Source organism: Malaclemys terrapin, chromosome 10, assembly GCF_027887155.1.
Source record: "Malaclemys terrapin pileata isolate rMalTer1 chromosome 10, rMalTer1.hap1, whole genome shotgun sequence".
Taxonomy (NCBI): domain Eukaryota; kingdom Metazoa; phylum Chordata; order Testudines; family Emydidae; genus Malaclemys; species Malaclemys terrapin.
The window spans coordinates 86,315,887-86,331,640 of NC_071514.1; the positions used below are offsets into that span (position 1 = coordinate 86,315,887).

At 50.8% G+C, this 15,754-nt stretch overlaps 1 protein-coding gene and 1 long non-coding RNA gene across 3 annotated transcripts in view; one reads left to right on the forward strand and one right to left on the reverse strand.

Moving 5' to 3' along the window:
* Positions 1-3,284: 3,284 nt before the first annotated feature.
* On the reverse strand, positions 3,285-6,766 carry LOC128844590 (uncharacterized). Its single transcript, XR_008446503.1, has 2 exons — positions 6,679-6,766; positions 3,285-3,685 (listed from the first exon to the last, which is right to left on the reverse strand). It is a non-coding gene; the product is annotated as an uncharacterized LOC128844590 (long non-coding RNA).
* The window catches only part of USP31 (ubiquitin specific peptidase 31), a 63,734-nt gene continuing 54,053 nt past the window's right edge, over positions 6,074-15,754 (forward strand). For both annotated transcript variants that reach the window (XM_054042463.1, XM_054042462.1), the window contains exon 1: positions 6,074-6,735. In XM_054042463.1, the coding sequence (XP_053898438.1) occupies positions 6,157-6,735 (579 nt within the window). In that variant the 5' untranslated portion in view covers positions 6,074-6,156. The remainder of the gene's footprint in view (positions 6,736-15,754) is intronic.

A 15,754-nucleotide genomic window follows, 5' to 3' on the forward strand; every position in this document is an offset into this window, starting at 1 on the left:
TCTGTGCACTGTCTCTCGTGAGTTGCATCACAGGATCTGCTCCATAGTTTTCATCTTTACATTTGCCGTATCCCCTGGGCTCTTGTCACCCCTTACTTTGTATAAACCACATTCTCTTTCAAATATGTGTAGTTATTACAGCTCTGAACTGTCCTTAACCCCCCACTAGCTCAGTAAACACACTGAGGGGATCCCTTGGGGGGCCCTGTTGGGTTTCCCCTTTGGACCTCTCTTCTACTCTACCCTAAAAAGAGAAGAGAAATAGTTAGTTGGCCTCCCTCTCATTCGTGGTGATCTTTACCCAGTTCCCTCTTTACAAATCAATATAGGAAGCCCAGCCCTTGAGCTGCTGCCAATACCTGAACACGGAGGAAAGCCAGACATTGGAGCCATGGGACTGGCACACACTGAAGGGTCATTGGTGCCAAAGAAAACACAGGAAATCTGCAGGAAATGTGGGCCTGGAGAAATAAGCGTGCATGGCATGCACACATGTGGGTGAACTCACAATTAGTGCCTGAGGTTGAAGGTAAGTGTCTGACTGAGACCGGCAGTAACGAGCGCTGCCCCGGGCACTATGTGAGGGCGGTCTCATGGTAGAGTGGCAGCAGGGTGCCCCAAAGGCAAGTTTCCCTTTGCTTTGAGAAGTTATTAATTATTATTAATGCAAATGCAACCAAGGTCAGTCAGGCCGAGAGGCCAACCACCAACTAGATGATGGGATACGGTATGCAGGGACATGACCAGGCTGGGCTTAATGGAGGAACGAGCCGTGGGCAGGAATGAATGGTAGTGCTGTACTGTTTTCCATGTCAGTAAGGATGCTTTGGGATGAGAACAAAATGATTATTATTTTAACATTTATAATGAGGTAGCACTGAGAGGCTAGCCAGGCCAGGGCCCCATTGTATTGGGGGCTGTTAAAAGCTGACACAACCATGTGACTATGGGGTGGGTCTGCAGGCATAATCCTTACTCTTTAAGTGAATGCTGGATTGGCAGTCCTGGAGGCTAATGTGCAGTTTTATTCACAGAACAGAGACTGCCCAGGTGGCAGTGGCTGACAGGTGGGAGCAGTTGTGGCATGTTGTGATGGGGATGGGCAGTGATGATAGTGGTAGCAGGTGGTGAGCATGATATGGCATCTGGAGAGGGTGGCAGTTGGTGGCAGCAGGCATAGGGGCAGGCAGCAGACTTTCCAGCTCTTGTGATATTATCACACGTCTTGTGATTTTCTGAGTTTTTTTTAAAAGCGTGATCTCAGGAGCAACTGTGAATGTCTCAGGACTTTTTGCCTTTAGTATTACAAGGAAGAGGGAGAATTCTCCTTAACCACTGAGGACAGGACAAGATGCAATGGGCTTAAATTGCATCAAGGGCGGTTTAGGTTGGACATTAGGAAAAACTTCCTGTCAGGGTGGTCACACATTGGAATAAATTGCCTAGGGAGGTTTTGGAATCTCCCTGATTGGAGAGGTTTAAGAGCAGGTTAGACAAACACCTGTCAGGGATGGTCGAGATAATACTTAGTCCTGCCATGCGTGCAGGGGACTGGACTAGATGACCTCTCAAGGTCCCTTCCAGTCCTACGATTCTATAATTCTATGAATTGTAGAACTGGAAGGGACCTCAATAGGTCATCTAATCCAGTCCACTACCCACTGAGGCAGGACTAAGTTGTTATCTAGATTCTAGACCATCCCTGACAGGTGTTAGTCTAACCTGCTCTTAAAAACCTCCAATGATGGAAATTCCACAACCTCTCTAGGTAATTTGTTCCAGTGCTTAACTATCCTTAGCGTAAGGAAGTTTTTCCTAATGTAATCTAAACCTCCCTTGTTGCAATTTAAGTCCATTGCTTTCTGTCTTGTCTTCATTAGAACAGCTTATCACCCTCCTCTTTGTAACAACCTTTTCTGTACTTGAAGACTGTTATCATGTCCCACCTCAGTCTTGTCTTCCCCAGACTAAACACCTCCAATTTTTTCAATCTTCCCTCAAGGTCCTGTTTTCTAGATGTTTAATCATTTTTTGTTGCTCTCCTCTGAACTTTCTCCAATTTATCTACATTTTCCCCAAAGTGTGGTGCCTAGAACTGGACACAATACTCCAGTTGAGGCTTATCAGCGCTGAGTAGAGTAGAAGAATTACATCTCATGTTTTTCCTATAACGCTCCTGCTAATACATCCCAGAATGATGTTTGCTTTTTTTTGCAATGGTATTATACTGTTAATTCACATTTAGTTAGTGATCCACTATAACCCCCAGATACTTTTCTTGGCAGCACTCCTTCCTAGGCACTCATTTCCCATTTTGTATTTGTGCAATTGATTATTTCTTCCTAAGTGTAATACTTTGCATTTGTCCTTATTGAATTTCATCCTATTTATTTCACACAATTTCTCCAGTTTATAAAGATCATTTTGAATCCTAATCCTGTCCTCCAAAGTGCTTGCAACCTTTCCTATTTTGGTATCATCCACAGACTTTGTAAGTGTACTCTCTATAAGCCATTATCCAAATCACTTATGAAGATACTGAATAGAACCAGACCAGAACAGATTCATACAGGATCCCACTCGATAAGCCCTTCCAGCTTAATTGTGAACCATTGATAACTGCTCTCTGAGTACAGTTTTCCAATCAGTTTTGCACCCACCTTATAGTAGGTTTGTCTAGGCTGTATTTCTCTAGTTGTTTATGGAACCATGTGAGACCGTGTCAAAGCCTTATTCAAGTCGAGGTATATCATATGTACTGCTCCCCCCATCCACAAGGCTTGTTACCCAGTCAAAGGGGGATATCAGGGTAGTTAGACATGATTTGTTCTTGACAAATCCATGTTGACTGTTCCTTGTCATCTTATTTTGTTCTGGGTACTTACAGATTGATTATTTGTTCTATTATCTTTTCAGGTACTGACGTTAAGCTAACTGGTCTATAACTCCGTGGGTTGGCATTATTCCCCTTTTTATAAATAGGTACTATATTTGCCCTTTTCCAGTCCTTGAGTATCTCTCCTGCATGAGAACATGGCCATTGGTGACAGTCAGGGCAGTTGGTGGCAGAACATGGCCACTAGTGACAGGTGGGGCAGTTAGTGACAGAACACAGCCACTGGTGACTGGGGTTATCATCTTTGAAATGCAAAAAACCCAGCAATTCCCTCCCCCCAAGGCAAGCTTGCCACAACACCAACAAGGTAACTCCGCAACTCCCCACCTTCAACAGCCACTTATAGTATCTAGAGAGAGAACACATACAGATAAGATTGATAACATCATTGATAATAAAAGGGCATTTGTTTTATCAGCACATTTTGCCAGCCAGGCTTTGTAGTCTGTTTCGTTCAGCCAGTTATCACTGACTGTGCAGCTTTTTTGGGGGGGATGTAGTAGGATCACTCGCACCATTGCCCTGATCTTCCATTATTTAATACGTCTCTTCACTCGCGTGACTCAAACCCTTGTGCACTTGCGTGTTGATGGGCAGACAGCTGCTGTATTTTCCACAGTTTTGATCTGTTATCGCTTAAATTGTGGAAGTGGGAACACTGCAGCATCTTTAGCTGGACACAGACACTTCTGGGGGGCATGAAACAGCGTTCACGTCGCACTTCCTGCCAGTGCTCCAACCAGTGGACTAAATTTGGTGATGAATCCTGGTCACGTGCCCCTTGAGACACTAAGAAGAAGAAACTTTTAACATTAGCTATATCAATATACTGTGATAATGCAAATCTTTAGACCCACAGGAAAAAACAAAACAAAGCCGGCAGACTAAATTATTTTTCTAGTAACTGGAAAATCCATAAAAAAATAAAAACCAGTCAGGCCAGTCAAATACTGGCTGGGTGGTAACGCTACTGGTGACAAGCAGGTGAGAAGACATGGCAGCTGGTGACAGATCAGGGACAGGCAGGGCAGTTGGTGACAGAACAGGCAGTTGGTGACAGACCAGGGACAGGCGGGGCAGTTGGTGACAGAACAGGCAGTTGGTGACAGAGGAGGGACAGACAAGGCAGTTGATGACAGAGGAGGGACAGACAAGGCAGTTGGTGACAGAACATGGCAGTTGGTGACAGGCGGGGTAGATGGTGACAGACCAGGGACAGGTGGGGCAGTTGGTGACAGAACAGGCAGTTGGTGACAGAGGAGGGACAGGCGGGGCAGTTGGTGACAGAACAGGCAGTTGGTGACAGACCAGGGACAGGCGAGGCAGTTGGTGACAGAACAGGCAGTTGGTGACAGGAGGGACAGGCGGGGCAGTTGGTGACAGGCGGGGCAGTTGGTGACTGAGGAGGGACAGGCGGGGCAGTTGGTGACAGAACAGGCAGTTGGTGACAGAGGAGGGACAGGCGAGGCAGTTGGTGACAGAACAGGCAGTTGGTGACAGAGGAGGGACAGGCGGGGCAGTTGGTGACAGAACAGGCAGTTGGTGACAGAGGAGGGACAGGTGGGGCAGTTGGTGACAGAACAGGCAGTTGGTGACAGAGGAGGGACAGGTGGGGCAGTTGGTGACAGAACAGGCAGTTGGTGACAGACCAGGGACAGGCGAGGCAGTTGGTGACAGAACAGGCAGTTGGTGACAGAGGAGGGACAGGCGGGGCAGTTGGTGACAGGTGGGGCAGATGGTGACAGAACAGGCAGTTGGTGACAGAGGAGGGACAGGCGGGGCAGTTGGTGACAGGCGGGGCAGTTGGTGACTGAGGAGGGACAGGCGAGGCAGTTGGTGACAGGCGAGGCAGTTGGTGACAGGAGGGACAGGCGGGGCAGTTGGTGACAGGCGGGGCAGTTGGTGACTGAGGAGGGACAGGCGAGGCAGTTGGTGACAGAACAGGCAGTTGGTGACAGAGGAGGGACAGGTGGGGCAGTTGGTGACAGAACAGGCAGTTGGTGACAGAGGAGGGACAGGTGGGGCAGTTGGTGACAGAACAGGCAGTTGGTGACAGAGGAGGGACAGGCGAGGCAGTTGGTGACAGAACAGGCAGTTGGTGACAGACCAGGGACAGGCGAGGCAGTTGGTGACAGAACAGGCAGTTGGTGACAGAGGAGGGACAGGCGAGGCAGTTGGTGACAGAACAGGCAGTTGGTGACAGAGGAGGGACAGGCGAGGCAGTTGGTGACAGAACAGGCAGTTGGTGACAGAGGAGGGACAGGCGGGGCAGTTGGTGACAGAACAGGCAGTTGGTGACAGAGGAGGGACAGGTGGGGCAGTTGGTGACAGAACAGGCAGTTGGTGACAGAGGAGGGACAGGTGGGGCAGTTGGTGACAGAACAGGCAGTTGGTGACAGAGGAGGGACAGGCGAGGCAGTTGGTGACAGAACAGGCAGTTGGTGACAGACCAGGGACAGGCGAGGCAGTTGGTGACAGAACAGGCAGTTGGTGACAGAGGAGGGACAGGCGAGGCAGTTGGTGACAGAACAGGCAGTTGGTGACAGAGGAGGGACAGGCGAGGCAGTTGGTGACAGAACAGGCAGTTGGTGACAGAGGAGGGACAGGCGGGGCAGTTGGTGACAGGTGGGGCAGATGGTCACGTAGGGTGACCAGACAGCAAGTGTGAAAAATCGGGACGGGGGGGTGGGGGGGTAATAGGAGCCTATATAAGAAAAAGACCCAAAAATCGGGACTGTCCCTATAAAATCGGGACATCTAGTCACCCTAGGTCACAACCCGGCCGCTGGTGCCACCCAACCCCATTCCCCGGCCTGGCTCTGTCCCGGGACCCGGGGCGCGGGCTGCCCGGTGGGCAGGCGCTGAGGGAGGCGCCAGGCAGGGTGCTGCGCACAGCGCCGGCCCCGGAAAGGTTTCCCGCCAGGGCCGGGGCTGTACTCGGGCCGAGGTGGTCCCCAGGCCGCCCCTCGGGGAGCGGGGGCGCAGTCCCCGCGGCGCCCCCGAGCCGGCTGGAACGCGCCCCGTAGTAAAGATGGCGCCCGGCCTGCCCATGGCGGCGGCGGCGGCCTCGCGGCGGGCACGTGACCCGCTCGGGCTCCGCCCCCCGGCGCTCCATGGAGTCCCGGTGAGCCCCCAGCGGGGAGGGAGCCGGGCTGCAGCCGCTACGGGAGGCCGCGGGCGGGCGGACGGGCATGCAGCGGCCGGCGGGCTGAGCGGCCGATCGCAGCCCCCGCCGGGGATGTGCCCTGGGCCCCGGCGCCATGTCCAGGGTGAGCGGCCCCGGGCCGGCCGGCGGCCCCAAGGAGAAGCGCTCCTTCAGCAAGCGGCTGTTCCGGGGCCGGGCCGGCGCGGGCTCGGCCCGCTCGCTCAGCAGCTTCATGAGCCGGGTGCTCAAGACCCTCTCCACCCTGTCGCACTACAGCTCCGAGCCCGAGGCGGGCCGGGGCCCCGCGCCCCCGCCGCCCAGCGGCCTGGCCAGCTGCTTCCCCCCGGCCCGCCCGCCGCAGAGCCCCGAGCCCGAGCCGCCGCCCGAGGCGCCGGAGCCGGGCCCGGAGCCGGTGCCCGGCGTGGCCGGGCTGAAGAACCACGGGAACACGTGCTTCATGAACGCCGTGCTGCAGTGCCTCAGCAACACCGAGCTCTTCGCCGAGTACCTGGCGCTGGAGCAGTACCGCGGCGGGGGCGAGGGCGGGGGCGAGCCGGCCCGCCCCGGGGACGGGACCCCCCCCGACAACGGCGCCCCGCCGCCGCCCAAGGGCGAGGTCACCGAGCAGCTGGCGCACCTGGTGCGGGCGCTCTGGACGCTGGAGTACACCCCGCAGCACAGCCGCGAGTTCAAGGTGAGGCTCGCCGGGCTCGCCTCGGGGCCCGCCCGACGCCTGTCTGGCCAGGGCTGTCCTCGGCGAGATCAGCGCTCGCTGCGCCCCGGCGCTGGCCGCCAAGCGGGGGCTGGGCTGGGACAGACGGGGCAGGGGTCTGCTCAGGGCGGCCCTGCTAGGCTCCGCACTTGGTTTGAAGTGGGGCTGATTTGTATCGCACAATGGTGCTGTGGTCCGCACACGGGCATCCCTTGTTCACACCGCTAGCTTGGCCCGGGCTAGGGGGAAATCTGTCCGCCTTTGGAAGGACTCACAGGAGGACTTGTAACTGAAAAACACAAGAGGAAAGGCAGGTTACACCAGGTCCTAGCTTAGTAATACTGTACATAGGTCGGGCAGGGAAACTTTTTGCCCTGAGGGCCACGTCGGGTTTCTGAAATCCTATGGAGGGCCCGTTAGGGGAGGCTGTGCCTCCCCAAATAGCCAGGCATGGTCCGGCCCCTGCCCCTATCTGACCCCCCCCCGGTTCTTGCCCCCTGACGTCCCCCCCAGGACTCCTGTCCCCATCCAACCCCCCCCGTTCCCTGACTGCCCCCCGCTGTCCCCATCCAACCTCCCCCCGTTCCCTGACTGCCCCCCGCTGTCCCCATCCAACCTCCCCCCGTTCCCTGACTGCCCCCCGCTGTCCCCATCCAACCTCCCCCCGTTCCCTGACTGCCCCCCGCTGTCCCCATCCAACCTCCCCCCGTTCCCTGACTGCCCCCAGATTCCCTGTTCCCGACTGCCCCCCCTCAGGGACCCCTGCCCCTATTCAACCCCCCTGTTCCCTGCCCTCTGACCATCCCGACCCCTATCCACACCCCTGCCCCCTGACCACCACCCCGAACTCCCCTGCTCTCTATCCACACCCCTCCTCCGCTCCCTGCCCCCTTACCACGCTCCCTGGAGCACCTGTGGGTGGCGGTGCTACAGCTGTGCTGCCCCGAGCACCAGGACAGGTAGCTGTGCTGCCCAGCTGGAGCCAGCCAGGCCACCGCGCAGCACAGAGCACCGGGTCAGGCCGCAGTTCTGCACCTGTGCTGCCCGGCAAGAGCTCGCAGCCCCGCCGCCCAGAGCATTGCGCCGGCGGCGCAGTGAGCTGAGGCTGCGGGTGGGGGGGAACAGCAGCGGAGGGGCTGGGGGCTAGCCTCCTGGGCCAGGAGCTCAGGGGCTGGGCAGGAGGGTCCCACGGGCTGGATGTGGCCTGCGGGCTGCAGTTTGCCCATCTCTGACATAGGCTGACCTAATGTTTAACTATTTTATTTACAAGTGTGAGGGCTTTGGTATACACTAGGGCAGGGGCTTTCAAACTGCGGGTCGCAGCCCAGTACTGGGTTGTGGAATGTAAGGCACTGGGTCACGGCGGCTCCGGTCAGCACGGCCGACTGGGCTGTTAAAAGTCCCATCGGTGGTGCTGCCTGGCTAAGGCAGGCTCGTGCCTGCCTGTTCTGACACCGCACTGTGCTCTGGAAGTGGCCAGCAGCACGTCTGGCTCCTAGGCAGGGTGGTGGTGGTGGTGCCTGCTGGCAAGAGCTATGTGGAGCCACTTGTGTACCTCTGCTTAGGAGCCGGCCCTGCTGCTGGCTGCTTCCGGGCGCAGCACAGTCCTCGGTGCCAGGACAGGCAGGAAGCCTGCCTTAGCACCCCTGCTGTGCTGCTGACCGGGACCTGCCCCAACCACAGGTGCCAACGTTTCTTGGCATTGGTGGGTGCTTGCATGGCCCCGCCCCTCCCCAAATCCCTGCCCCGGCCCCGCCTCTTCCCCGAGCATGCCTTGTTCCTCCTCCCCCTCCCTCCCACTGCTTACTGTGCGAAACAGCTGTTTTGCAGCGCAAGCGCTGGGAGGGAGGGGGAGAAGCAGGACTCAGTGGTGTGCTCAGGGGAGGTGGAGGTAAGCTGGGTCGGGGAGCTGCTGGTGGGTGCAGAGCACCCACCAATTTTTCCCCATGGGTGCTCCAGCCCCAGAGTACCCACAAAGTCGGTGCCTATGGCCCCAACCTTGCACCCCAATCCCCAGCCCTGAGCCTCCCCAAACCTGGAGCCCCTTTCTGTACCCCAAGCCCCTCATCCCTGGTCCCACCCCAGAGCCTGCCCCCCCAGCCCAGAACCCTGTCCCCACTCCCACATCTTTCTATGTCCCCAGGCATTCCATTCCTGGCCCCATCCTCCCAGGGCTCACCCCTGCACCCCAACCCTCTGCCCCAGCCCTCACCCCCTCCCACACTCCAAACTCCTCATCCCTAGCTCCATTGGGTTGCAGGCATCAACAATTTTCTTCAATTGAGTCTCCAGAAAAAAAAGTTTGAATAACAGTGCACTAGGGAGATTCCTTTATTGTTTCAATTAAGTGTTTTCAGGAGAAAGGAACTCTTTTTAGTGGATATTTATCTTTTTATTCTTGGCCACAAATCTTTATCTTCTATTAAGAAGCTGGGACCAGATGTGGCCCACTAGCTCAAGTATGAGCAGATTCATAAGGCATGTTATGTTATACATAGGTATTGGTTAGTGACTGCCAATGTAGCTTTTTGAGTGACTCCTAGATTTCACGGAGTGTTGTTTCTCACGGTTCTGAGTAAGCAAAGATGCTAGCTGGCTGTAAACAGACAAACAGCAGATCGGCGTTTTCAAAGTTTGAAACTTCTGTAATGCAAAGCAAAAAACTAAATGGTGAAATTGAGTGTGAAGGTAAACTTAGCAGTGTTTGCAAACAGCTTGTTTCTTGTCTGTAGAGCAGCAGTTGCTGGTTAACCTGGCTATGCTAGCAATACCCTGCTTACTGTCTTAAACTAGTTCACTTTTAAGTTAGCCCCCCTCTCTTTACTCCGCTTCAGGCTCAAGGGCCAGTGGCTAACTTTGCCCTTGGGACTAGTTTGCCTGAGAACTCTTCTCTGAATAAGTTTATAACTTATTAACATCAATACCAAACCAGGCACGTAGCAATTAAGTGTGTACCAGACTTTGTTTTGGTGGTCTTTTCTTATCTTAAACTTTATTCCAAAATCCCTTGGAACAGAATTCTGGGGTTCTTGACATGTCTGAAATAATATGTATAGTTGTGTGGCCCATATATTGCTAACTGAAAGATGCCTGGTGGAACCAACTTGTGGCTGTGAGCAGAAGGTATATTTCAGTCGTCTGATTTGCAAAGCTGAGCAATGAACAGTTTGTAATGTGTAAATAGTACTCTCTCAAGTAGTCCCCTGTAACAACTGCTTGCTTTTGCCTCAGGCCACGCTTTTTCTTTGGCATTTCTATTTCTGGATGTGAAAAGGGGATTGATTGTTTGTTTTAACTTGTGGTCTAATCATAAGCATTATTGGGCTAGGTTACTTCTTGGTGTTCCTAGGAGAGATCTCACCCTAGACTTGGTCTACACAGAAAAATTATTACCTGTATTACAACAACTGCCACCACTATTGCAGGCACTGGTGTATTCCTGGCACCATGACAGGACAGAGCAGATCTGCATGACTGCCCAAGCAGCTTACCGCTAATGCAGTGGTTTTCAATCTATTTACCATTGAGGGCCGCATATGCAGCTCTTTCTGTGTTGTGTGGACCACATCCACACAATATATAGGACATCCTCAGGGCCACAGAGGTAGTATATCTCATAGAACTGGAAGGGACCCTAAAAGGTCAAGTCCAGCCCCCTGCCTTCACTAGCAGGACCAAGTACTGATTTTGCCCCAGATCCCTAAATGGCCCCCTCAAGGATTGCACTCCCAACCCTGGGTTTAGCAAGCCAATGCTCAAACCACTGAGCTATCCCACCCTCGTCACACGGGCTGCAGCTGTGTGCTGATTGGGCCACAGGTTGAGAACCATTGCACTGGTGCTGTAATGTGACTTTCAATTTTTGTAGTCTAGCTGCAGGTGCTGTAGGACATGGTGTTAGTGATTCACTTCCCAGCATGATGCTGGGGAGTACTGTATTGACGCTGTCTTTCAGGAGGAATGCAAAGTGTGGTTCTGATTTGAAACATGCCTCTCCATAAGGGGCCTTGTGGGATTCAACTTTTGTATTTCAGCAGCTCCAGAGACCTAACTTAGCCTCTAAGTGTCTTCAAAAAAGCAAACTTGCATTTTACATGATAGTGCCACAGACTCAAGCAATAAATCAAATGAGATTCTTTCTGGCTCATATATGGTCACCAGTAATAAATATTCTGCAGATCAGATTCTATCCTTAGTAACTCCAGTATTTTCATTCTCAGTGTTTTATTGAAACTTGATAAACAATTCTGTTGGTTTTGTGAGAGCCCGAAAAGCATCCACCTTGCTGTCTGGACTCGGCAGTGCTAATGTGTTAAAACTAAAACTTGTTTTTGTCACTCAAGTGAGCAAGTCTGACTCTGATTACATGCAGAAAGTAGGTCTGTTGAATAGCAAGATGCCATTCTTACAGAGTCAGTCATTTTAAAGAGTAGATTCTTACACTCAAACCAAGTTTCTGACCATGTGAAAATATCCAATTTCACTTTTTGCAAGAGTGGAGGATTTTAATCTCCACATCCGTGCCAACTCCTATTTTACTTGGGTGCAATCTGCCTACTTCAACATTTCTTCTGCAGTTTTAGTTTCTGCCCTAAGACACTGTAAAGTGTTGTGCTGTTAAATAGCTGTGCTGTTTGCCCCAGAAGTCAGGTCCCTTCTGTGGTGGGGGGGAAAGTGATCTTGTGTCTGTAGTCTTTAAAGCACTGTAGATCTTTGGGATGAAAGGCACCGGACAAAGCTACAGTAAGAGAGGTTATTCCTGGGCTAACTTTACTCCTAGCATAGTGAGAGTACAGTACTACTAAACTACCTTCTTTGTAACAATGACTCTTTGGGGTATCAAAATTCTGCGCTCCCATGGAGGATTAAGAGACGGTGGAGACTTCATTTTGTTCATCTAAACGGAGAATTCTTTTCCTGCATGGTGGGATGAAGAGACGATGTACCGGATTCTAGCAAGAGCAGCCGGAAATGTGGTTTGTGGGTCTGATGTGGCTCTTGAAGGCCGCATAGGACTCCATTATCCAAATGGTGGTGCGACCAATGGAGACTGCAGGTCCTAGCATTCAGTGCTCTATCTTGATCTGAGCAACTAGGTCCCATCAAATTCCAGAATATGTAATCTTAACATGCTTTACTTTCTTACTGAAGATGGACAGTAATATCCTGACCCACTCTATGTATACAGTAGATGTGCCCTTTTGATTCCTGTTCAATTGCCCATTTGGGGGCTGCACTGACACAATTTGGGCTCCCTGATCTTCTGAATTTGGGACAATGGCCAGCAATCCGGTCTGTTTCCACACAGGAAATCCACTGATGTCTTTCCAGTGCAGTCCTGCTATTTCCATGTTTTTTGTTGTGGAGGTCTGTTAATTCACTTGTGAGCTGGGCCCCACTAGCTGCTGTCCCTGTCATGTGCATGGCACAGCTAACTGCATGTTCAGTGATTACATTGTGCATAGTTGCAGTGTAGGGTCCTCATGTGAGTGGGCACTTCTGTTTTCAATACTGAGTATCATGCTGGGCAGTATAAGCACTGGAAGAACAGACCCCTTGAACTGCAGGAATAATGAAACCATTTCTGGAAGTGCGTGGGGACGCTGACACATGAAATCATTATTTTTCTGATAGTGCCTGGAGCGTGCAAAGTGCTTCCTGAATATAGAGAGGATGGTCCTGTCCCAAGGAGTCCACAATCTAAAAACAAGTCTTTGAATGGGTCATACAAACTATTACCAATTACTCCTTCGACTGCCATTATCAAATAATCAGTTGAACTTGCCTTTGGAAATCTATACATGACTTCAGATTGCAGAGGAGTTTACATTGCAGTGACAAAATGGTGATGGAAGGCGGGGAACGGAATATATTGTAAGCTCTTTGGGGCAGGGACCATCTACTACTCTTGAACTTGTACAGTGCCTCCATGAGGCCTCACTTGGTTGGTCTTTAAGCACTACCGTTAGGAACATGATTAATAACAATAATACCTAGATAGAAATAACTCCTGCCTTCAAAAGGTTTTAGTAGAACTCTTTTCTGCATTCCCATCTCTCTCAAAATCCCCACTCCCGCTAGGTGAACTCCTCTTTCTAGATATTAGTTGTATGTCTCTCTGGCATACAGTCTTTTGAGTCACCCGAGGAGCCTTCTGGATGATCTCAAAAGCAACATATCCTGGGGAATGCTGTTGAGAGATTGTCTGAATGAACAGTCAGTAAGCTGGGGTGTAAATCTACCTTGCAATAGCCTGCCGCTCATTAGCTGTCTGTGTGAATCCTGCTGTCATGCACTAAAAGTTCCCTAGCATGCTTTGATATACTGCTGTTTATCCTATTCAGAGGGGCCACACGGACAGTAGATTCACACCCTAGCTTACAGTGCACTGTTTAGACTGGCACTGAGTAAGATCATCTTCACATCTGCAAAGAGTGAGCAAGCCGGCTTCTACCAGATACAAAGTGACTTGATGATTACACTCTGTCAGGTGCTCAGCTGCCTCTTTACAAGCTGTTTCTAGTGAATTGACTTTTTGCATTCTCTGTCGGGAAGTGTAACCATCCTGAGCCTGCCGTTAAATCCTATACTTATGGGATTATATGCTAACTGGCTGATTAGCACAATGCTTCTTAAAGGTGTAAGTAAATACTCTTGTGTGGCTAAGGCGGGGTCTGTAAAGTAGGAGATAAGGAGAACTTGAATTTTTCAATTTAAAAGTGAGAGCTAAATGAATGTTATCCTGTTATCAGAAGCAGCGCAGTGTTTCCTAGTTCTATCCTTTCCTTAGTTAGTCTTTAATACGTTTATTGAAGTTTGAAGGTATCTAGAGGAGAGCAATTTGCACCCCATCCTAAGAACAACTTCCTATGCAGACTTTTTGGAAGCCCTAAACGCTAGTTACCAGAAAATAATTACCCAAAGGTAAAGTTCCTGTAACCGTGTTAGTGTAGCAGCCAGCATGCTATGGAAATTCCAGTCCTCTTTGCTTTGTGATGGAGTCAGACTGTTGCTGGACAAAGACAGTTCCCATTCTCTCTGTGGAGTAAGTTGGGATGGGGAGAAAATGCTGATCTGCAGGGATTGTCGACTTCCTACTGTCACTTGCACCCCTGCTGACTCTTGTCTCCTCCTTGATCCTTGAGTGTCTCTTCTCTTCTATTTGCCTGCTCTTATGACTTGCCTTCTGAGAGAGAGCACCTCAGACAGCCCTTTATCCTTCTCGAGGTTTCTGTGGCAGTTAAGGTGTGTTCGTCCTTTCAGTTTGCCTGTGAGAAATTGCCTAACCCATGGTCCATGAATCATATAATCATATTTTTTAAAAACCCGGAAAATCAGGTTAAGACAGAGAGTTTGTATAACATATCTTTTGTAACTCTGCGGAGCTCAGTGGAGCAGGCTTGCCTTAGCTAATTCTACAGTGAAAAGATGATGTTTATATAGCTAGAATCAATATCCACTCTTTGGTCAGATGTGCCTGAGACACCATGTTTTGTGTGTCCCAGGATCTCTCCAGTCTCCTAGGACCTGTTTTATTTTTTAAATAAAGCTCTGGATTTGTGTCCTGGCCTCTGATCATGGGGGTATCCGAAGCTCATTCTACAGAGTACCTATAATAAAAGTGCTTATTCAGTTCCACTGGATTATCGTTGTTCCAGACCGATGCTTTGTGTGTAGTCCGTTGTGGGTAGATCCACAGATGGTGTCTGCAGCCAGTTCCCTTAAAGCAACCCAGCCTCAGGCCTCCACCCAGACACCCAAGTCAAATATGAGGATTACTGTAAATCTTACTGATCACATAAAAAAAATTCTACCAATCCCAAAGAATCAGACACATTATCTCCCAGGTTAATGAATGTTCCAGATCTTACCCAAATACACGCTTACAGCCAATTCTTATTAACTAAACTAAAATTTATTTACAAAAAAAAGGAGAGGAGGAGTATTGGTTAAAAGATCAGTATACATACAGACATGAGTACAATTCTTGAGATTCAGATTCATAGCAGAGATGGTGAGCTTTGTAGTTGCAAAGAGTTCTTTCAGAATTAGTTAATAGGTTATAGTCCAATATTTATATTCAGGGTGATTCCAGGTTAGGACTAGAGATCTCAATCTTGGGCTTAAGCTTCCTCTGCATGAAGCATCAAGCAGATCTGAGATAAAAAGGATTGGGACCCAAGGCATCTTTATACAGTTCGGAGTCTTTAGGCGAACAACAGGTGGTCACGGATACTTTGATGTAGATCTATTTCCTAAGCATCACTGGTGATTAGCTACCTGACTTAACACAAGGCAGTTTATCCATTAGGCAATCTATCACAAACTTTAAAGAGACACATAGACAATGACATTATTGCACCCAAGATTCATCTAAATGTTAATATTCCCTTTTGGTCTCTGAATCAATAGCTATAATGACAGACAGGAACTGTGTGTTTACATGGCTAGCATTTAACAAGATATGAGTACATACATACAATTAGTATCACCTCTAATTTCTAACAGTACAGTTAGGCTAGAACTTCGAAATGCAAATCTACCATGGAATGGCCCTAATTACCATTTACATATTGTTCTAATATCTCTCTAGTGCAGGGGTCGGCAACGTTTGGCACGCGGCTCGCTAGGGTAAGCACCCTAGGGGGCCGGGCCAGTTTATTTACCTGCTGACGCGGCAGGTTCAGCCGATCGCAGCCCCCACTCGCTGCGGTTCACCGTCCCGGGCCAATGGGGGCGGCAAGAAGCGGCGCAGGCGAGGGATGTGCTGGCCGTGGCTTCCCGCCGCCCCCATTGGCCCGGGTTGGCGGATCGTGGCCAGTGGGGGCCGCAATCGGCCGAACCTGCCGCGTCAGCAGGTAAATAAACTGGCCCGGCCCGCCAGGGTGCTTACCCTGGCGAGCCGCGTGCCAAACGTTGCCGACCCCTGCTCTAGTGGTTACAAGTTTCAGAGTGGTAGCCATGTTAAATCTGACATCAGGAATCATAACATTCAAAAACC